Genomic DNA, 22,420 nt, shown 5'->3' with positions numbered 1-22,420 from the left:
TGTAAAGAGGAAGAGCCTCAGGATACAGCCTGTAGTGACAGATCTTCACTCCCTTGATTCTTAGATAAATCTGGGAAGTGAGAAAGAGTGACCTTTTCACCCTAACTTTAGACTTTAATGTTGTCAGCAGTATGGAAAGAGGTTAATTGGAATGTCTTAAAGGGAAAAAAGGCTTCCCCCATGCAAAATAACAAAGTTTCAGTGGTAATGTGTGAAAGTGAGCAGCCTTTCCTGGCAAGGAACCCAAAAGTAGCTTCCTTGGCAGGAAAGGAGCTTACTTTAAATTGAGATTCTTTTAAACAAGAAGTGAAAGGTTGCTTAGCTTATCAGTCAGACCAAGAAAACCAAGGGTCCTTTGATAAGGATTTTCACAGACCAGTAGAACATTTTCCAGAGGTATTAGCTTGGGCTCTGTGTTTTTTAACTGTCTGAAGAGTCTTCTTTCCTACTTTTCACTCGGTGCCTCTTCCTTTTGTTTCTTCTTGCTGCAACAATATCCTTTATTTTAGTCCGTATTTTTAGGCTAAAAACCTCTTATCTCTTGCATGTACCAGCCCCTTGGTGCCTGGTAGCAACTCCATGACTTCTAAGGGACTACACCAGTTTTTCTCCTTTTTTTTCTCCTTTTTTTTCTCCCTTTTTCTCCCTTTTTCTCCCTTTTTCTCCCTTTTTCTCCCTTTTTCTCCCTTTTTCTCCCTTTTTCTCCTTTTTCTCCTTTTTCTCCTTTTTCTCCTTTTTCCTATATCACTGGATAAAAATGTGAGTGCTTTGGAATAGATAGAGTGGGATGAATCTAAATATGTTTCTGTTTGAAAAAGGAGCCTGGAGAAGAGCAGAGTTGTGCTGTTGACTCAGGCAGGATGGGCAGTCCCAGTACACATGGGGCACATCAGTGAAAGCTGGGATGAAGGAAACGCAAAGAAGAAAGGCTGGGAGTGATATCATAGCATAAATAAAAATGGGAATAAAGCATCCTGTGCTGTCAGCACTTAGAATCAAGAGGAGCAAGTCAAAGCCCAGGCAGTTCACAGCCTTCATTGCCTGCAATGGTCCTTGGGCTGGACCCACCAAGGGGACTCACCTTTGCTTCCAGTGACTCAGAATAAAGGCACCTCATCCTCCAGCTATGTTAGAGGATGTTTTGGGCAAAAAAGGACAAATATTTTATTGTGCGAATGTAATTGTCAGCCCAGAATGTTTCAGGATATCTTCAATGCTGGTTTCCCTTTCTTTCGTGTCCTCAGAGCTCTCTTTGAGCCTTTGAGATGTTTTTGCCTAGTGGAATTTTTGAGCAGAGAGGGGAAAAGCAGTTCTCTTTTCAGAGAAAAGGAGTGGGCTGCTTTTTCAGGAAGATTTAAGGTAGGGTTTAATTTTATGTGGAGCCTCCCATCCGTGAGGTACACTGTGGTGTTTTATACGGTGATGTGATAAATATAGAAAGGTGACCTAGCAGGCAGAACAGAGCAACCACTCAATCACTTCACACATATAACACTGGACAGTAAATGAAGGGCTTCAGTAGCAGCCGGGCTGGGATTCCTGACCTCTGGCAGCTCCCACTGGGGTGATTTTAAGGAGTTACTGATTTCTTTCCACTCTGCCCCTTATCAGAGAGGACAGCTCACTGCTGGCACAGGCAATGGAGAAAGGTAACTTTAAATCATCCCCACATGCCATTCCTGAACTCAGGAATTACAGCCAGATTGCAGCGTAGGAAAGCTTTCCTACAAACTTGGTCCAATACTTGAAAACTTGAAAAAATGACTTGAGCTGATGAGTGGTTTTGCTGTTTAAATCACATGTACTACAGACCTTTATGGAACTGTGAAGAAAAATAGATACAATTCTGCACTTTTTATTGTATTTGTCTGTAAGGTGTTAGATTCAGTAAAACCTGAAAAGGACAAGGAGTTAATCTACTGCACAAGATAAAAGTGGTGTTACCAGAATATGCTGTTGCCAGCACAAAACAAGCTCAAAATTCATGAGAATGACCAAAAGACGCTGAGATTTCAGTCAAGTTTTGGTGTTCTATGTGATTATTTTTTCAGCTTTCCCTAGGTTTCAAGGAGAAGGTTTAAATAATCAAGTTATAATGTGTGAGCCTAAAGTTTGGGAAGTATTTTGTTTTTAATAAGGAAAATGGAAAATTGGCTCCTGTATTTCTTGTAGGGCAATTAGAAACACCATGTCCTATGGGGCTGAAGGATGGTTTCATCCTTCACAGGGAACTTCCTCATTTTCTATGGGTCTGAGGATGATTGAAAGGCACTTGATTTGCTATTTGGTACCTATAAGGAAGTTTTACATCACCTGCTCTGTGGAGTTTCCAGGTAAGATCTCTGCTCTGCAGTGCCTAGCACTCAGAAGTGGCAACTTCTACTCTTTTTCTTGGCTGAGTGAGCACCTAGCCTCACCTCCTGCCTGGAGAAGTGACACACTTACCTGTGTTCTGCTCTCTCCTCCCCTTACCTGATACTCCTTATCTTCTTGCTCCTTTTTTCCATCACCTCTGGGGTTTTTTGCACTGCCCTGGTTGGCTCACCTGCACCTGCTCCAGCAGCTGAGGCTGGACAATTCCCTTCAGCCAAGTCCACTCTGCCACTGTTACACTGGAGAAACAAGTCCCAAGTGTCAGCAGGAAGTGAAAGGGATCAGCCCGTGTCCCAGAGCTGAATTAGAGTGTTTCTGGTTTGAATGTGGAACCCACAAGGTGTAAGCTGCCACTCACTTTGCCCAGGGTTTGAATTCCCTCTTTCTCCTGTGCCGAATTCAAGTTTCAGTTGTGTGTAGAATGAAGCCTGTGAAAAGACTCTGGTGTCAAGTGTCTCTTCCACAAAGCAGCAAGGCAGCAAGTAGTAAATTAAGAGACTAGAAAAAGTTTCATGCTGCATGGCACTCTAGGAGAATCATTAAATGAGAGCTGTTTTATTTTACACTGAATAGCGATAGGCTAAGTCCTTTCTTCATTTGAAATTAAAATAGATAATTTTTCTCTAAAATGCAGTTCTTTGCTAATAAGAATCCAAGGTTACAAATTCTAATTATAGATATTTCAGTGAAGGACATGGGGCTCTTCCTCAGGCTCTGACATGGGATAACCAGGTGAACGATGCTGGCAGGGATTGAAGCAAACAGGTGATAGCAGTTACTGATATTTTAAATTTGGCTTGAATTGCCTCAGATGATGAACTTCCCATTTGAGGCTGAATGCTACACTTGAGTTTCGTACCTCATCCTGTACCTTGTCCTGAAGTCAAAACCAGCTGCACAGAGTGGGAGGCTGAGGGGAAGCTGCAGAAAGACTGTGGGAGAGCAAAGATTCCAAATTAAAGCTGGAACAGTTAAGAAATGCAGGTAAGGACTATTGTGCTTTAATTATACTTAGGTGATGGTTATTTCAAGTCACTGAAAGCAACAGCATGCTTGGGCTCCTGGGCTCATGGTTGTTCCTCAATAACTTCTGAGTTCATTGGCTGAACTCTGCCCAATCGATTAAATTCACACAGGTATCAGAGCCCCTGCAAATGTGTGACTTTGCACACAGCTTGAGGCTCAAGGAAAAGCCTTTTTACAAGGAAAAGTCCCAATGAGGGCTCACATGCATGGCATAGGAACCTGCAAGGATCAGGCTCCATTACTACTTGGGTACTTGCCTTTCTTCCCATTCTTCTCTCCTGCTTTTCCCTGCAGGGTGGAGAAATAAGAATGTGAGAAGAGAACAGACTGCTGAGACCAGACAATTTAAAACTGCAGTCTCTTGCTTCTAGCTGCTCTGGGAGCTCTCTGAATTTAAACTGAGCTTAAATTAAGCTGCTGGGAAGAAATGCAGGTCAAACCTAGGAAGTCATAACCCTGAGGTACGAGGCTTTGGCTTTGAGGGAAAAATGGGATTACTGGTTGGACTTTGCAAAATGTGCCATGATTTCATTTGGGAAATAAAATGGAAAGAGGAAAGATTGAAATGCCTTAATTATGCTGATCTTGGTAGTGTGTGTCCTATCAGAAACTATATTGGACAGAAGGAAACCTGAGTGTTTCTTAGTCATCAGATGCTTTGCAGTTTTTAATTGTTTTCTAAGCGAAATATTGTGTTGCTGGGACAGCTGTATGACACCTCCTGGAGCCAGGGGCCATTAATACTGAATATTCCAGTCTGATTAAAGGTATGCAAACCAAATAAATCGATAAATAACTGCATTTTTAAGTATTTCTCCAAATAGTTATCATACAAAAGCGAAAGTGCAGCATAAACCTTCCAAAAGAGGGGGGAGCTAGGACATAGATCACCCCCATTAAAGTGAGGAATTTCAATAGAAGCTGTCTTCAGCTTTGAAATTCAGGGCTTAGCTTTTAAAATGGATTTTAATCATGCCTCTTTATAACAACATGGTATGTATGTATGCTTGTCTGCTGTGTTTGAGGTCATAAACACTGATGATGTCGACTAACGAACAAAAAAGAAGTAGGAAACAACCAAGAAAAACATCTTTATACATATTTCTCCACATGGTTTCATGTGCATGCTTACTTATGTGTAACTACACCACGAACTTGAGGTGAATTTCAGGTATTATGCTGCAATTTGTTGCAAACAGGCTGGAATGTAAATGAATTCCTAAAATAATACCATATGTAGTGTTGTAGTCCTTTTTGAAATGCAGATCAGGACGTTTGGCCAGCCCGTGCTGTCCCAGGGGTTTCTGGAGCTGCAGCCCCTGTGCCATAGCTCAGCCCTGGATAATGCCAAGGCGGTGTCACACCCTGGAACTGGAGCTCTCAGAGCAGCCTCCTTTAACCCCACTGGGATTTCTATCTACATTTATACACTTGAAGCCAAACACTTTGTGTTCCCTCTGCGCAAGGTCTCCCTTTTCCTCCTCCTTTGGTGCATAGGACTGGAAGTCCCTGCTGCTTCTACTTTTCTTAAAAGTTGCCTAGAAGTTGAGAAAAAAACATTTCCCCTCTTAAGCAGCATCCAATGTATTGTTTCCTCTGCTTTTCCTTTTCCCAGGAACAGTGAGCTGCTCTGTTGAATGGATTTCCCCATGAGGTTATTTTGCAGGTCAGGAGGTTAGCTCACTTTTGTCTTTCTACTGAGCTGCTGCAGAAGAAATCCTCTGTGTGTTCTTCTGAATTGTAAAGGCTGGTAAGAAAGAGAGGCCAAAGTCATCCATTAATCCACAGGCAAAGTCCTATTGAAGCTGCTGCAGTGAAAGCTCTCACATGCTGCCCTGGAAATAACCCCGGCCATGACGTGATGGGATGACCCTAGGTAAGGTCAGAAGCTCAGTTCTCATTTTCATTTAAGCTTCTGTTTTTTAAATAGTATTTGGGATTGTGCCCCCATGGTTCTGCTGAGCTCTTAAAGCAGCTGGAGCATCCTCGGGAGGGAGCAGAGAAGGGGACTCAGAGCAGGCAGGGATTTATCTGCTAAACTTGCCACTCTCTCCTCTCAACTTACTGCTGTTTTGGCTTAAATATTTAATGACCATGGCCCCATGTGAGAGCAGCAAGTGGTATCAGGACTTCAGCCTAAGCTGCTTTGCAGAGACAAAGCACCTGGTTTAATTCCTTCTGGAAATGGAAGCGATTTGGAAGTGTCCCAGCAAATTGAAGGCAAAGTGGTAATTCTTGACTGCCTGTACACTTTCTCAGGAAGCGTGTGAATTGGAAGGATCTGTGTGCACAGCTCCTGGCCAGGATTTTCAGGAGGGCTAAGAGAGCCCAGGGTCTCTGTCCTTGGCATCCTTTGCAGGGTTGCAGCTGTAATGCCAGGATGCATTTAGTGGAAAGATAGTGGCATCAACTGTTTGTCTGTTCTCTTCATAGACACTGATACAATAAAATGTGATGTGTAGGGTTATGGTTAGGCTGCATGCACCTTCCACTGGTCCTGCTCAGCGTGCCCTGGGAGCAGCTGGCAGCTGCCAGGAGCAGCGTTGTCCCTTGGGATCCAGCTGCAGTGCTCACTCAAATGCTGACCGAAGGCGCTGCTGGCTGCCGTCCACTGCTGTGCTGGTTCTTGTGTTGTGGAACGACCTTCTGGAATGAATTCAAGGAAATAGAAGTGACAAAAACTACTGACAGGATGGATTTGGAGTGTTTTGTGGGGTAATCAGGTAGCATCGGAGCTCTTTGGAGTAAGGAGCTGTGATTTGGAGCTGAATCAGCCATTCCCATTGACTTGCTTAGGGAACTGATTTTCAACAGGATATTACTGATTTTTGCTTTTAATTTTTCATTTCTGTGGTGCAGCTCTTGCCTTTTTTGGGTTTAGGGAGTCATGCCAAGCAAGTTGATTTTCATTGCATGTGAGAGGTAAGGGAGTGCTGAAGTGTGCAACCTCCTTCCCTTTCTCCCTCCCGCCCTCCCTCCCTCCGTATAGAAATGTGTTTTGTGTGAATCAATGACAGAAAAGCAACCACTGAAAATATATTCCCTTTCTTTCTCTGCAGTCATCCCCCTCCCCAAAAACTTCTCTAAGAATGTGGCTAAAACCAAAGCACTTTTTAAGTTACAAAGGAATAGTGTTGAGCTGGTGAAGCCAGCTGGAAATGAACATAGAATCCCAGAACTGTTTGGGTTGAAAAAGACCTTTGAATCATCAAATACAACTGTTAACCTAGACATGGAACAAGATTATAATTTTATTGAAGATTCAGGGTGGGTTTAATTGCATTTTATTTGGCACATATAGTTTTAAAGCTCATCACCTCAGAGTAGGAACAATTTTATGGCATGTGCTAATTATACAAAATTCACAAACACTGCTTCTTTTCATTTTGATTTTTCACAATGTGTTTTTCAACTATAATTTTCACATCTCACATTTTTCTATCCAGTTTCCTGTATCTTGTGGTTAAATCTTGACCATAAATCTTGCTCTGCTTTTTAAAAAATAATAGGTGTGCTATATTTCTTCATTTAACAACCTGCTAGATTAATAGTGGCTTTAAAACAATTAAATATGGTTGTGCAGTTTAGTATTCCCAGTTTTAATGCACCATGAAGGAGAAATGAGATGTCTTTTATGGAGTGCTTGGGTTTCACATACAGTCTGGCACTCTTTGGCAGCCTTGGTACTGGGATCTTCTTCTTACACGGCTCATGCCAAGAAAAGCTTTCAGTGCAGGTTTGGAAATCAAATGGCAAGTCACTGGGTGGCAAGCAAGGCTCAGATTCAACGGTGGTGTCACAGCCAAAAAGGCTTTGGGACCTTTGGGAGGCACGGCTGGAGCTGTCACTGGGGCAGCTGGAGGAGATGGCTTTGGGACCTTTGGGAGGCACGGCTGGAGCTGTCACTGGGGCAGCTGGAGGAGATGGCTTTGGGACCTTTGGGAGGCACGGCTGGAGCTGTCACTGGGGCAGCTGGAGGAGATGGCTTTGGGACCTTTGGGAGGCACGGCTGGAGCTGTCACTGGGGCAGCTGGAAGAGATGGCTTTGGGATCTTTGGGAGGCACGGCTGGAGCTGTCACTGGGGCAGCTGGAGGAGATGGCTTTCCACTTTGCAGCGGCAATGCTTCGGAATATAAAATTTGGATCTCGTAAATTCTCCCTGTCAGTAAGGCTGGAAAGCTGAGAAGGTCATGGGCACGTGTTCTGGTGTGTCACAGAGCGGGGTCTGGGTCCCCAGTCACCTTGCCTCACCGGGGATTCCATCCTTGTGCTATTTCCCTCCTGGCAGGCTCTGTGGAGAAGGAGGACCTGAGGCACAAGATCTCAGTCATTCAGGGTAGTCAGGTTTTAACACCAAAGCCATATTTCAGCAGAAGGAACAGAATTGATGCCTTCCAAACTGGCTCCTATTAAGAAAGGTCATCAAATGCATATGTAGATCAGAAACTTAATAAATAGTAATGATTCCTAAATATCAGGAAATGTCACTGCAAAACATAGCATTAAAACATGTGCATGGACAGGATCAGTAAAGACTGGGGTTTGCCTGGATGGTAGTTATTATTCTAGATGTTGTAGTTAAGTTACACAATAAATATTCCTGCTAGATGTTATAGTTGAGTTTACAAGGGACTTGTCTCAAAAAATGAATATTTGAAGCTTGGATGAAATAGCATTGCAAGAACTCCTGATCAGTAACTTCTCATGGTTCCACAGAGGCAATATCCTTTAAATTTTCTCAGTTTGAATTCTTGCTCCAATTAAGCCTGACTTGGAAATTGTTTTGTTGTAGACACCTCTGCTGCAAGAGGATGTGGGACTTCATGGAGACTATGTTCCAGATCAGGTAATGCCATGTTTTACTCCCCTGAGTGTTTTCCCTGCCAAATCCTTCCCCCAGCCCTGTGCAAACCCTTCCAGACAGCGCTCAGTACCTCTTTGCTTCAGGCCCCAGTCTAGGTTCATAAAATATTTGTGGCTGTCAGTCTCATGCATCAGCCAAGGTTGCACAGATGCAGAAAGCCCATGTGAGGGATTTTAGAATTGCAAATGCCTAACAGATTTTTAACAGCTCTATATATGTATACACATATGTAAATACATATATGCATATGCATGTGTAGCAGACTAGAAATACACACAAGAAATCTATGATTTCTCTGGTAATAGTGTGCCAAACTGGGCTGCTGGAGGTGAGAAATGTCTTTAATTGAACTTTCAAATCCTGCCTCGATTTACGTGTGTTACAGGAGTGGCACTTGCTGTGGTTTTTTGTTAGAAATAATGGGACACATAATTTTAACACTTGCTTTTTGCTTTCTTACAATTCTGTCAAGCCTTTGGTAGACTGCAAAGCAGAGTGTCTGCCCTGATTCCCAACTTTGTCTGTTGTGTATCGTGGTTTTTCTGACATTCAGAAACTTTTTAAGCCAGTTTGGCACAGTTTAATAATACAGGAGGTCACAGATTAACACTTGCAAGAATGTTTCTAAGAGCATAGAAACAGCTTTACTAGAGGCCAGGACTTTGTATCCCTGTGCCTGTGGAAGGTGTCCATGCCCGTGACCGGGGGGTTGGGACTAGATGAGGTTTAAGCTCTGTACCCACCCAAAGCAGTCCGAGATTCCCTAAAGTGCCCCTGTAACTACCCTGAACAAAACACCTGGGACTGTGCCCGTTCATGGTTTCACCACACACAAACAGGTGGCTTGCAGCACGCAGGTGTGTCACATTACAGACAACACACCAGGACAGCCAGGTTGTGTTCAGGCTCTGAGCCATGTGCAGCAAGTAAGGCTGGAGGTCGCCTAGTGAACATCCATGAGGGAAGTAAAATGAGGAATAGCTGCATGGTAAGTGAAATACTTTTTTATTTAGAATTATGGACCTGGCACTTCACAGTAGCTGAGCCTTTCTGATTCTGGGCTTTCCCAGAAGTGGCTCTGTGCAGCTGCTGCTGCTGAATGTGGCAGGCTGCTTCGTGTTTTAGGTGAAGAAATGACTGTACACTTGCATTAACAGATGCATTCCCACTCTCTCGGGAAAATTCCTTTTAATTTTTTGTTTTGTGAGGGGATATCGTGCAGTTCAAGACCTATGTCCTCTGAAACAGCAGGGCTGCTGTGGTTGGAATATTCAAGGTATCTCCTGAAAATCAAGACTGAAGCTCTCCTCTTTAATGTTGCTGTGATGCAATTTGGATTTAGTAGAACCAGTATTTTCTTTTTCATGTTGATACGATGATTTCTGGCAAGGAGGTCAACTTAGAAATTCTAGTTAAGCTGTCACATGTATTCTGAGAACATTTAGCAGCAGCAGATCATGTGTTTGTGCTATGTGAGGCCAACAGAAACTGATAGTGGTGGGTTGTGATGTTTCACAGGAGTAGTAATGGCCAAGGTACAACACAATGGTTTTTAATTGGATTTTAGGATCCAGATGTTTGTAATGCTGGCTAATTCTGACCCTGAAAAAATTCAGGCTCAGTTGAGCACTGCTGGTGATCAAGGGTGTTGGAGTGGTTGATCTCTGCCACCTGGAAAGTTGCTTCCCCCTTGGGGATGGCCCAGTGGGGTCTGTTACCAACTGGTTATGCACAGCTTCAGCTGTGTAGCATCTTCTGGGGAAATGAAGGTGTACAGAGTGTGCTTGTGCAGATTTCTGTCAGAGGAAGGTGCTGTCCAAGTGGGTTTTGTGTTCCACCCAGGCCAGGCACCATTTCCTTTTGTGTCGTGTGCCGAGCTCCCAGCTAGTGGGGGGAGAAATGGCTTTGTGGTCAGACTCCAGACCAGTGAGACCCTTGGGAACTGTTGGAACAGGACATGGGGTGACGGTTTTAAACTGAATGAGCATCAGTTCAGGTTAGATATAGGGAAGAAGTTTTTTTACCATGAGAATGCTGGGGCCCTGGCACAGGTTGCCCAGGGAAGCTGTGGCTGCCCCATCCCTGGAAGTGCTCAAGGCCTGGTTTGTTGGGCCTTGAAGCAGCCCAGTCCAGTGGCCCCCATGGCAGGGGGTTGGAATGAGATGAGCTTTAAGGTCCCTTCCAGCCTAAACCATTCTGGGATTTTAAGACTGTAGCTGTTGCAGTCTGCCTTGGGTTAATGGCAAATACGGGAGCTTGAGGATGTGGTCCCGGGCTGGGGAGCTGCTCTGGGAGTCCCTGCCAGAGTGTGATGCAGGCAGTGATGGTGGGTGGGATGGATGGACGGCCGGCCGGACAGACAGACAGGAAAGTTGTTTCTCGGTGGATTTCAGGCGCACGGAGCAAGGGCGGGCAGCGCCGAGGATGCAGCGGGAGCACAGCGATAGGATTTGCGCCTCGGCGTGTCCGTGCGCGGAGCCGGGCGGGCTCCCCGGCGGTTCCCCGGCGGGCCGGGCCGTGCCTGACGTGGAGCGCCGGCTCGGCCGGAGGCGGAGCTGCCGCGGGTTTATCAGCGCCGCGGGTCGCGGCGGGCGCACAGCAACAGGCGGCGCGGGGGACCCGCCGCCTCTCCGCCCGCCCAGCCGGCCCCGGCCCCGGGAGCCGCCGCCGGAGGCAGGCAAGGCAGCGGCAGGAGGAGGGAGCGGGCGGAGCGCGGCCGGGGCCGGGGCGCGGGCGGCCGCCTCGGGATGGTGCTCCTGCCCCTGTGGCTAGTGGCAGCCGCGCTCCTGGGGGCCCGCGCTGCGCCCGGCCGGCAGGTGAGTGAGAGAGGGAGAGAGCGGGGGGACCCCTGCCCTGCTCTGCCCTGCCCTGCCCTCCGCGCTGTCCCACGGCGTCCTCCCTCGTCCCCCCGCTGCCCCGGGGTCCGCGGGCGGTACCGGCCCAGGGCGAGGAGAGGCTGAGATGGACGGGCGGCTCTCCGCTCTCTGCTGTGCTGCAGACCGCTGCCTCCAAGCAGCCTGGAACCGGACACTGCATCCCCGGCCCGGGCTGGATCCCGCAGCGGCAGCCCCTGGGTCCCGTCCCTCTGGGTCTTATGCCCCTCGGTGCCCTATCCCTCGCAAGAGCAAGTACCAAGCCGGCAGTTAGCTGACCATGGCATCGGATCGCTGCCACCGTCCCTGCGGTCACTGTGGTCCAGCTGGCTTTCCCCCTCTCTAGCCGAGATACAAAGAGCTGTCAGCTCACTGCTTCCTCTCTGCCTTAGCACCCGTGCTTCTTGGAGCTCGTTGCTTTCCTGCTGTTAAATCCCCTCTTTGGCCACCAAACTTACTTTTTGGCACAGTGTCACAACGTATAGAACGGGTCATTCAGAATCAGGATTGCTTAGCAGCTCTATTTATGTTAAACTTGCTGTGGTCTCCATTAGTATATTGGGGGAACAGCTGTTTATTCAGTTAAGGAAGAACTGCCATCCCTGGAAATCAAATGAAGAAACATATAAAATAGTGCAGCACAGACCAAGTGATTTTTCAGCCTTCTGCCATTCCCCATTGCATAGTAATTACACTAACAACTTTGTGCATGTGTTTCTTCTCTCTTCTGCAGGCTGGTAAAGAGCAGCAGATCCAAAGAGGTAAGTCTTTTTAGCTATTATTCCTGCTATCAAGACAGAAATAAAAGAAGTTAGCTCAAAGACTAGTTGTTTCTGGAGAAATGATCTGTATGCAGGCAAGCATTCCCTGTGCACCCCCCACCACTGCCACCCAGAAGCGTTTGTAGTTGCAGTGACGTGGCACGGCTTGAATTTGCATGCCCTCTCGTGCTGCGGTTTTGCATCTTTATGTGTCTGTGCTTCCCTTCTGAAATACAAACCAAAGTTATGGAATCTGTAGCTGCTCACTGTTGCCTGGTAAACTGATAGGCCTGGGTAAGAAGGTGCTGTGTAGCGAGTTCAGGGTCAGTGGCACATGAGGGAGCTGAAGGGAAGTGTGCCACGGGGTGCTTCTTACTGAGACCTCAGCCTCTGGGACTCTTCTCAAAGACAGGAAGCTTCCTTTAATTGGGAGGATACACCCACAGTTTAAATTTCAGGAGATCTGTGTTCATTTAGAGTAACTGGCAATTGGGTGCTCCACGGGGTGGAAGAGGTAGTGGAAGGATGTGGAAACTGGCATTCCCAGGGCATTAGTGGCCATTAGGGAATGCCATTCTATGTGCTCCTTCCCTTAGCCAGTGTGAAATGAGTCTGACTAACCCAGTACTGAGTGTGTGTCCCTGCACATGAGTGCTCTCTGCAGCTCTCCTGCGGTGGGAATTGACCCCAGGCAGTTCTTGTCCAGCTGCCATTGGACCTCCAGCCCTGAGGTTTTGGTTCAGCTTTTGGTCAGAGAAGAATTTCAGGCATTTCTGTGAATTTTGGGGGTATTGTCTCAACTTCAGTTCTGGCACTGTGAGCTTCTGGGCTTAGGGTGGTTTCTGCCGTGATCAGTGAATAATGGGACCAAAGACAGTGAGGTACATTTAAAGTTAATTGGCAAACAGAGGGTTTTTCCAGTGGTATGCTGATCCTGTCTTTTATTTCTAGTCCATTCCATGAGAAATGGATTGTATTTGAATTTCAGAAACCATAAGCTATATAGGAATGTGTCTTTTAAATTATGCAGTACATCAGGCAAAATTCCTGAATCTGGAAAATAACTTTGTTCTTTAATGTCTTCCTTTCTTCTAGAGCCCTGGCACTGATGTAGTCAGGAATATTTGGGGCTGAATTTGATCCTGTAAATTCTGATTCAAAAAGTACAGAACCATAGAATCCTAAAATGGTTTGGGTTGGAAAGGACTTGTACAATCACCTCATTCCAAACCGCCTGCCACGGGCAATGACACCTTTCACTATCCCAGGTTACTCCAAGCCCCTTCCAACCCAGCCCCATTCCAGGGATGTGGCAGCCACAGCTTCAAACCATGGCTTACTCAGTTGAGAGCTGTAATGACTTGGATGTAAAACTTGCAAATGCACTGTCCTACTTCTGAGTCCCACAAAGTATTGCTTTGCATTGGTGGTGTGTGTTTTGAGTTGGCCCAGGACTGGCTTCTGACAGCAGCTGATCTTTTCTTGTAGCCTGAAAAGTCACCCAGGGGAATTAAGGCACCTAGGGGTTTATTGTCGTTAACATCATCACAGGCAGCAGTACAGGCATACAGAGTTAGCACACTTAATTGCCTGCATTCATGTACAGAGTGCTGCAGTGAAAGTCATCGTGTGTCACTCAGCCTGAAGGTGCTGGTGCTGTGCTGCACCTTCGCCTCCCACGCCGCACAGCTCTGTCCCTGCTCAGTGCCACTTCTGGAAGACACCTGTGGCACAACTGTGCTGGGCCCCACTGCCTGCAGGAAGCACCTGCAAAACACCTGGAGCTGTGCAGAGGCTGCAAAAACACCACACCGACAGAGCTGTCTGTATCCCTGGGACAGGTGACAGTGAAGCAGAGGAATGAGGACACCAGAGAGGTGTCCCACATCAGCCTCTCTCCTTGCTTTCATTCATCCAGCTTACAATGTCCAGATCCCACACAGCCTCATCCCTTTTCAGGTGCAGAGCTGAGTGGGAGTTCTCCAGGAATCTGTCCCCCTTTCTTGTCTTCTCTTTCTTTCTGGGTATTCCTGCCACCTAAAGGCAGCCAAACAGAGAGCAAATGGTAGTTCTGGAGTGACCCAGGTTGTTGAGAGGGACCAAATCTGCTCTGTTGTTTCTGGAAGCCCCCAGCCGACAATGAAGCAGAAAAGGGTGATGGCAGAACCCCTGCTGGGCCTGTCCAGTTGTCTGCACACCATCCTCTCTTATTGAGCATCACTTTGCTAAGTGACCAGAGCAGCTCTGTGCTCATCCCAGTGTGCTTGTCTGCGGGACAGAAGTGTGATCTCCCAGAACATGGCACAGTGTCTTTATGGAAGCTCTGTCCTCTTCACCCCTATAGCAGCAGCTAACTGGTTGTTCTCCAGTGCTTCCACTGCAGACCTGTGTCTGTGACAGTGAAGCACTGTCTGCCATCCAGCAGTTTGGTTGTGTCACAGCTTGTGAGTTCCAGGCAGAAAATTCCATGGTGATGCTCTGGAGATGTCACCCTCGATCCAGTGCTTTTGCTGAGGTACCTGAGCTTCCTGACCCTCACATCCAAATTCATCTTCCATGCTCTGGAACACTGCTGGTCATCCCATCATGTCCTTATGGAATGTTCTGGGACTCAGCAATAGGACCCCGTGCAGGGGCTGTATGTATGGGATGTTACCAGGAGTCCCCACGTTTCCTTTCTTGGGTAGTTTGGTCTAAACATAGAAAAATAATTTGAACTTTGAGAAATTCTTCCTTTTCCACTGATGCCACTGATTTGCACATAGACTGTGCCTTTGAAACCTTTTCAAGTGAATGTTTAGGCATTTGGCATTCTGCTGTGGACAGCCACCTGAACAGTTTTTGATCTCTGTATTTCAGAGAATCTTATGCATAAAAAATACTGTTTTTCCAAAGGTAGGAGATAAAAAAAGTTTAGGATTTTCAAACCTCCATTGAGCACAGCTGTTGTACAGTGCAGAGACAGCTCTTGTGAAGCAGTGGTGTTAATTCTGCAGTTTCAACAGGTTTGAGAGGAAAGAGAACCTGGACAACTCTCTTCAGAGGCATTCTCTAACTAATTATGTTTTGGCACAAAATGAAAGAATGTGATCTTCCTTCTTAAGTGCTTCCTTTCAACCTAAACATTGTGCAACTGGAGCAGCATTTTAAGGGCAGATTAAAAAAAAGGATGAAGAAAATTTACAGTTAAGTGCTTTTCCTCTTGCTCTGATCAGCACTGTCAGCTTTGAATTGGCAGAGCAGATCTGCTCTGAAATTTTAGCTTAGGAAAGGGAACACCTACAGCTGGGATAGCATTTCCTCAGAGCATGCAGTTTGTGGAAAAAGGGTAATGTAAGTCAGCAGAGGAGTTCAGATGTCGTTGGGATTCAGTCATGTCCCATTTAATTTTAATTGCCTTTGAACAAAAGGCATTTCCTCTTCTAGCTCAGCATTTACAGACTCTGGAAAAGGCTTTCGCTGACTCAAAACCTTGACAGTTCTTATTTTCCACACTTTGTCCCTACCTTCTTGGGGCTAGCTGGCTGCTCTTATTAGCCAAATAGCCGGGGGTTTTCTCCCCAGCCAGTGGAAATGTGGGAATTCTGCTGCAAGATGTGCAGAGCAGTTTCTCAGCCCTGTGGTGAGCACAGAACTCCATCACCAGACTGTGGTCTCTGGCACTGAACATCGTGCTTTAAAGAAAAAGGAAAACAAGCCACGAGGAATCTCAGCGAGGTAGAAGGCGGGATGTCAGGCTGGGAATGAAATCCCAGTCTTGAAGCACTGGCAACGTGAGGATCTCTGTTTTTACTTTGACCCAGTTAGGATGTGCAACCCAGCAGCTCTGTCTCCTGGGCATGGCCTGGTGTCTAGTTAATAAAAATTACTTTAGAGTTTTAATTTGGTCCATTCTCTAAGGAGACAGATTAACAATCCTGTTCAGAATTCCCAGTGTTTAAAATGGGAATTATCCTAAGGATAATGACCTAATTAGGATGCCGGTTTTAGAACATGATCTTGTGGGTGTACAGCAAAATAGCTGGAGTTGGCTGCTGCTGAAACTCATCCTATGGCTGCTGGCTGTAGAGTGTTGTGTACCAGTGGGCTTGGAAATGATTTTTCACATTCCTAGGCTATAGTATTTGTATACCAAGATATTTATAGTGCAAGAATTTACATGTGTGTATCCTGCTAGTACCATACATTGTGTTTCTGTCAGATTCTTCAGTAACTGGCTGGAAGAATATTAAAACCAGCTCTCTGAAGCCATTAGGAACATTTTCCTACTGAAAGTACTTGTTGAATGCGTGAGTCTCTTAAAATCAGCAGCCCTTGCTACCAGGAGAGGGGAACTGGCTACTGAGCTTTTCCTCTATTTGATTCTCATATCAAGTGTGATGCACACTGGGAGCAGGTGCAATTTAGCTCACTTAATTAAGTATATTTATTTGAGGAATTCTCAGTGGCACTTGGTGCTGACATCAGAGCTATCAGATCTCGAAGCTTTTCAAATGAAATTGTCAGTAATATCACTTCAACCAGCTCTCCCAGGAAGAAGGGAGTGGGGAAGAACTATTTTTGTGAAAGATGGCTCTTTAACTCTCACGTAGTCGAATAGAGAGGCTTAGACTTGGGCCTAGGACCCATTCAGAGCAGCAGTGTGGCTCACAGCTTGACCTGGCCCTTCCCTTACGGCCTGAAAACTGGACACTGAATGTCCTGATTGCTGCCAGATTACAGAGGTCTCACTGAAAAGATAAACTCATTTGAATGGATTTGTTTTCCACTGGTGTGAAATTACTTGAAGACTTGTTGCCTTAGCTGAGGGTTGTGCCATTGAGCTTCTCCAGGATTACAAACAATGTGGCTTTGCTGGGTTTGTGGCTTCTCTCAGCTGCACTAAAGTGCAAGATTTAGGGTCAGATTTGTGCAGATCTGTGTCGAGTTTTTTAATAATTAGAGTCTCTCATTGGTTTTGATCTCTGTTACTCAAGAGGAAAGGCAACAGCGAGTTGCTAGGTAGGGAGATTTGTAGAGAGAAAAGTTACTTCCTTTACCAGTGCTGACATGGATTAATTTATCAGCAGCACATGATCTACTGGATTTTTTCTCTATTTCCTGAGAAATCGGTATGCAAATTGTGCTTATAACCAAGCTTGGCACTTCATTTTCAAAAAATTAATAGAAGTGCTGGCACAGAAGCAAGTTCTGTGTCAGGTGTATAACAGAGCTGGCATTCCTTACAGGAGAATTCAGAAGGGTCCGTGCCTCACCTGCAGCTGTGGAGCAAGCCTGAAACAGAAAACTCCCCAGATAAATGTCAGTGAATATTTCAGGCTTTTCTCTCTAAGTTTTAGGAAAATCATTTTTATAGTAGCAATTGATAGGAAGAAATATTTCCCTGTGATGGTGGTGAGGCCCTGGCACAGGTTGTCCAGAGAAGCTGCAGCTTCCCCATCCCTGGAAGTGTCCAAGGCCAGGTTGAACGGGGCTTGGAGCAGCCTGGGATAGTGGAGGGTGTATCTCTCCCCATGGCAGGGGTTTGTAACTGGATGGTCTTGAAGGTCCCTTCCAACCCGGACCATTTTGGGATTCCATGATAAAAGAGGAGCAGTGACACGTGCCTTACGTTTCCCCACGTTAGTAGCAGAAACGGGAATCCTAAATTGGGATTTTTGGAAGGCGGAGGGGGTCCTTCAGTCTTTAGGCTCATTCCATGCTCCTGTTCTTACTTTGTTTGGTGTCTGGGCATGTTTCTTGGCAGAGTTCCAGAGCAGAGCCAGGCCATACGGGTTGGTGATCCCCATCAGCACGGCCGCAGATGGCAGCTACGTGTCCAACATCCTGTCGGCGAGCCGCCAGCGGCGATGGGCGCGGGAGGCGCCGCAGAGCCCCAGGGAGCTCTACTTCAACGTCAGCGCCTTCGGCAGGGAGTTCCACCTCCGCCTGAGGCCCAACACGCGGCTGGTGGCTCCCCAGGCCGTGGTGGAGTGGTACGGAGACTCTCTGGAGCCTGGCAGCCATGGTGGTAACGCGAGTCAGGCTGGAAGCGCCGCGGAGCGCTTGTGGAAGAGAGAGCCCCTGTGGACCAACTGCGCCTATGTGGGGGACATCACGGACATGCCCGGAGCTGCCGTGGCCATCAGCAACTGTGATGGGCTGGTAAGGCCGGTCTTGTGGCATTTGTGTCTGCTGTCACACTCTGGGCACAGCTTTTGTTGCTTTTAACCACACGTTCCTAATGATGTCATTTACAGAACTTTATTTCTTAACTCCCTTAGAAAATATTAATGCCCTACTGCTTTGGTTTGGGATAATTTCTCTGAATTTGATAAGCAAAGTTCTTAATGTCTCAGGCATGTGAGAGAGAACTCAAACCTACGTGTTGTTGGGTTTCCTTTTTTATTTGCATGAGGTGTTACAAACAGGAAAACGAATAAGGAAGACATTTTCAGATGTAAAAGGTGATATTTCGTTAACTGAATTTAGATTTTGGTGTCCAAATCATCCCTCTTTGCTTCTCGGGTACCAATATGATGGGCTGCTGATGGTTATCCAAGAATAGCAGCATTAAGTTTTAAAGGGTTCCTTTATAAAGTGAGCATGCTTTTTGTTCTCTTAGCTGCAGTTTTGTTTCATCAGGAGATGTCATATGAGAATTGAGTAACGGGTAACAGGTTTGTTTTCAGTCTGTCTGCAAATATGCAGGTTTCCTTGTGGCTGAGAAGATGCCCAAATCCCAGCATGAAAGGCTGGGCATGTTTGGAGCCCACACACCTTTCCTTGGTTTGCTCAGGCAGCAGTGAAAACCAGCACTACCCACCTTGTGCTCCGTCACTGCTGGGACACGCCTGCGACATCCAGGGAGATGGATGTCATGGTCACCCTCTTGTTTGGGACAGGAACCATGTAAGAAAGTCTGCAGCAAGCATCCTTTCTTGGAAGTGGCTTTCCCACTTCCCATAGCTGCCATGTGGTCATGATTTGATTCCATTTGGAGATAAGTCCTGGCTAGGAAAGCTCCCACCTCAGCACTGGCAGCAGTCACTGTGGGAGTAACTGCAGAGATGGCTCAGAACCCCCATTCAGACCAAACCTCCTTGAATTGCCTTGCTTAGGGAAAGGAAATACGGGTAGTGGTTGCATCAGAGATGATAACTAATGTCATTGTGGTGTGTTTTGGGGGTTTTTGGTGGGGTTTTGAGAAGGATATGTTGTTAGTGCAACAAATGTGTTCACAAAGGCCAAGCAGACCCCTGACTGGCTAGATGGAGCTTCCAACAGAAGGGTTCTGATGAATGAGACCCTGGCAGCTGGGTTTTGGCAGTAAGCCTGAATGAAGTTGCTGTGTTGAGACAGCACGTGAAGACAAGAAATTGGATTAAATGGAACGAGATTAAGAAGTGTAGCTCCGTCACAGATTGCCGTGGGGCTGGCAAGCTGCTTGTGGTGTGTTTTCAGGTAAATGAAGCCAGAGGGGGACTCCAGAGGGGGAGTGGCTTCACAGTGACAAAGGACAGGGTTGGATGGGATATTGGGAAGAAATTCTTTGCTGAAGATGGTGAGTTGCTGGTGCAGGTTGCCCAGAGAAGCTGTGGCTGCTCCATCCCTGGAAATTTTCAAGACCAGGTTAGATGGAGCCTGGAGCAACCTGATCTACTGGCATGTGTCCCTCTTTTCCCATAATATCCCATGTGCTTCCCATGGTTTTGCTGACTGGAGCAGGAGGACATGGGTTTTTTCTTTGAGTAGTGGGTCAATGTTCCTGGGTCACTCTTGTCTCTCTGTTCATTTTGACCTTCGCTGTTTTAACATCTCTTGGAGCTCTAATCATGTGAGTGTGAAAGAAATAAATAATCCTAAAGATTTATTTTAGGTTTTTTTCCTTCCAGGGTAACAAAAGGAACTTGCAATTACTGTCTCTGCTCTCTCTGTTGCTGTACTATTTGTCTCTCAACCCAGCTAGAATATTTGATCCTCAGTGTATCCTAAAGACGTGAGGAGTGAGAAAATATGGCTTAACAGAAACTGGAACAAGAGTGAGAAATTCTAGGGGCTTGTGTGTGCTGGAAGGATTTATTTTTGACTTCAAAGGAATGTAGACACTCTCCAGAGTAGCCAGCTAGGTTTTGAAATCATGGAGAGAAACTGGAGGGAATCACCGGGGTAGCAGTTTGCACAATGTATAACTTGTAGAAGAGGCTGGATATCATAAGTAAGAGAAAAAGAGCATTTGGTGCTAAATTTTGATTGTTTGATTGTAAATATGTGGAATAATTTGGAATAATTGGCATTTGCACTAGCAAAGTAAGATTTTGCCCACAGTCTCTTCCTGAATCTAAACTTACATTTAAATCCCCAAATACTTGCATGCTTTTGTTTTGAAATAGTTTGCATATCTACATTTGCAGTGGAAGTTGTCTGTCTGCCATCAGTTCTGCAAATTCCTATTTTCACATCTGCTTAATCTCCCTTGGAAATGACCCTGTTTATTTAAAAATGCCACATGCATGTGCCTGCACTTGTCATGGCAGAAGAACCCTTCATTTGTCACAGAGGAGCTGCCTCCTGTCTCCTTCACTGTGTGTCAGAATGCTGGTGCTTCCACAGGTTTCTGCTGTTGTTTGGTCAAACTAGCAGTATTTATTGTCAGAATCCTTCAGGAGTGGAAGGTGCCAGCCTCAAGAAAACACTATAAATGGTTTAGGTTGTAAATAGAGAAAAGGCAGCAAGCTTAACACTGAGAAATAGTGGCTTGAAATGCTTTCTACCTGTTAATGTATAGAAAATCACCTCAGTTGCTCAGTTAGCTTCCTGCCTTTGTAACAAACTCCGAGCAGGTGTTGGTGTGTGGTGCCTTTAGCTTGTACTTCCACTCTGGACTATGTTCCTGTAGATGTGTCTCTCTGTTGGAGCTGGGATCTGGTTTGTGCTCACATCCGTGCCACCCCAAGGGGCAGGGCTGGTTTCTGTTTCTGCTAGAAACCTTGCTTGTTTCAAACGTAAGGGCTGGGCCCAGGACAATGAACCTTTAATCTTTGACTTCGGATTCCAAGTAAAATGTGACTTCTTTTTTGTTTGTTGGAAGTGATTTGGAGTATTTTTGTTTTTTGGAATTCCATGGCCTTCGAGCCCAGGGCAGCATACGGTTGTTGGAAGCACAGGTGTTTGCAAGGGGAAGATGCTCAGGAATCTGCCTGCCTTGTAGTGTTCAGCTGCCAAACCAGGGAAATCCTGGAAGACAGACCAACCATCAAGAATTTTAAAAAATACCCAAACGTGCTTAGATCTGTCATTTGTGACAGATTATTCCTCACTTGCTTATTGCCATCCCTTTTTCCAAGGATATGGAGACGTGAAGAAACACATCTGTGCATGTTCACAGCTACTTTCCTTTGGCAAATCCTTTGGAAATACAGGCTGGAGTATCTCAGACTCGAGCTAATTGCACAGGCTTTAAACTTGGTTCAAGAAAAGCTTTAAAAATCTGTAGGAGTTGGGGCGTATGGGATCCAAGGAGTTTCAGGGCATTTTGATTTGTTTCAAATCCTTTTTTTATTACCACTGTTTCATCAGGACTGAGCTATTAAGGCTTATTTCTTGTTCCTGTGTTGGTTCTAAGCTACTATTTCAGCATGATTTCCCCCAAGCTGGCAAGACAGATTTCCTAAATGGATAAACATCTTTCTAGGAGCTGATGGTGTTTTATTCCAGTGTAGTGGGAATAGCATTTTGGAGACAAACACTTGAATTGCTGCAGAGCATCTAGTTGTAGAAAGTCAGAAACATCAGAAATTCCTGCTGAGATTGGGACTGGGACTGGGACTGTCCCCTCAGGCCTGGAGGTTTCTGCCAGTCCAAGCTAGGAGCTGTGGTCGAGCGGACATTTGGTCATCCAGGGCTTTCTGGAAGGGCAAAGCACAAGGACAGCAAAACAAACCCCTGGGGAGAGGGAAGGCAGGACAAACCCTGGGGAGAGGGAAGGCAGGACAGACCCTGGGAGATGGAAGGCAGGACAAACCCTGGGGAGAGGGAAGGCAGGACAGACCCTGGGAGATGGAAGGCAGGACAAACCCTGGGAGATGGAAGGCAGGACAAACCCCGGGGAGAGGGAAGGCAGGACAAACCCTGGGAGATGGAAGGCAGGACAAACCCTGGGGAGAGGGAAGGCAGGACAAACCCTGGGGAGAGGGAAGACAGGACAGACCCTGGGAGATGGAAGGCAGGACAAACCCCGGGGAGATGGAAGGCAGGACAAACCCTGGGGAGGGGGAAGGCAGGACAAACCCCGGGGAGAGGGAAGGCAGGACAAGCCCTGGGGAGAAGGAGGGCTGAGCAAACCCCGGGGAGATGGACGCAGGACAAACCCTGGGAGATGGACGCAGGACGAACCCTGGAGATGGAAGCAGGACAAACCCTGGAAGATGGAAGCAGGACAAACCCTGGAGATGGAATGCAGGACAAACCCTGCGGAGAGGGAAGGCAGGACAAACCCTGGGGTGAAGGAGGGCTGAGCAAACCCCGGGGAGATGGAAGACAG

General features: G+C 46.4%; 1 protein-coding gene across 3 annotated transcripts in view; it reads left to right on the top strand.

The window, feature by feature from the left end:
• ADAMTS3 (ADAM metallopeptidase with thrombospondin type 1 motif 3) overlaps positions 1-22,420 on the top strand; it is a 98,058-nt gene that overhangs the window by 30,766 nt on the left and 44,872 nt on the right. The window contains exons 9-12 of one of the 3 annotated variants that reach the window (XM_064416273.1): positions 3,185-3,357; positions 8,193-8,246; positions 11,871-11,898; positions 17,645-18,042. In XM_064416273.1, coding sequence (XP_064272343.1) covers positions 3,352-3,357; positions 8,193-8,246; positions 11,871-11,898; positions 17,645-18,042 — 486 coding nt within the window. In that variant the 5' untranslated portion in view covers positions 3,185-3,351. Of the gene's footprint in view, positions 1-3,184; positions 3,358-8,192; positions 8,247-10,834; positions 11,081-11,870; positions 11,899-17,644; positions 18,043-22,420 lie in introns of those variants that run through there. The other 2 variants (XM_064416271.1, XM_064416272.1) reach the window with 2 other exon arrangements.

Source organism: Passer domesticus, chromosome 4, assembly GCF_036417665.1.
Source record: "Passer domesticus isolate bPasDom1 chromosome 4, bPasDom1.hap1, whole genome shotgun sequence".
NCBI classification, from domain to species: Eukaryota; Metazoa; Chordata; class Aves; order Passeriformes; family Passeridae; genus Passer; species Passer domesticus.
The sequence above is the reverse complement of the archived record's forward strand: the minus strand, read 5'-3'. Positions and strand labels throughout refer to the sequence as shown.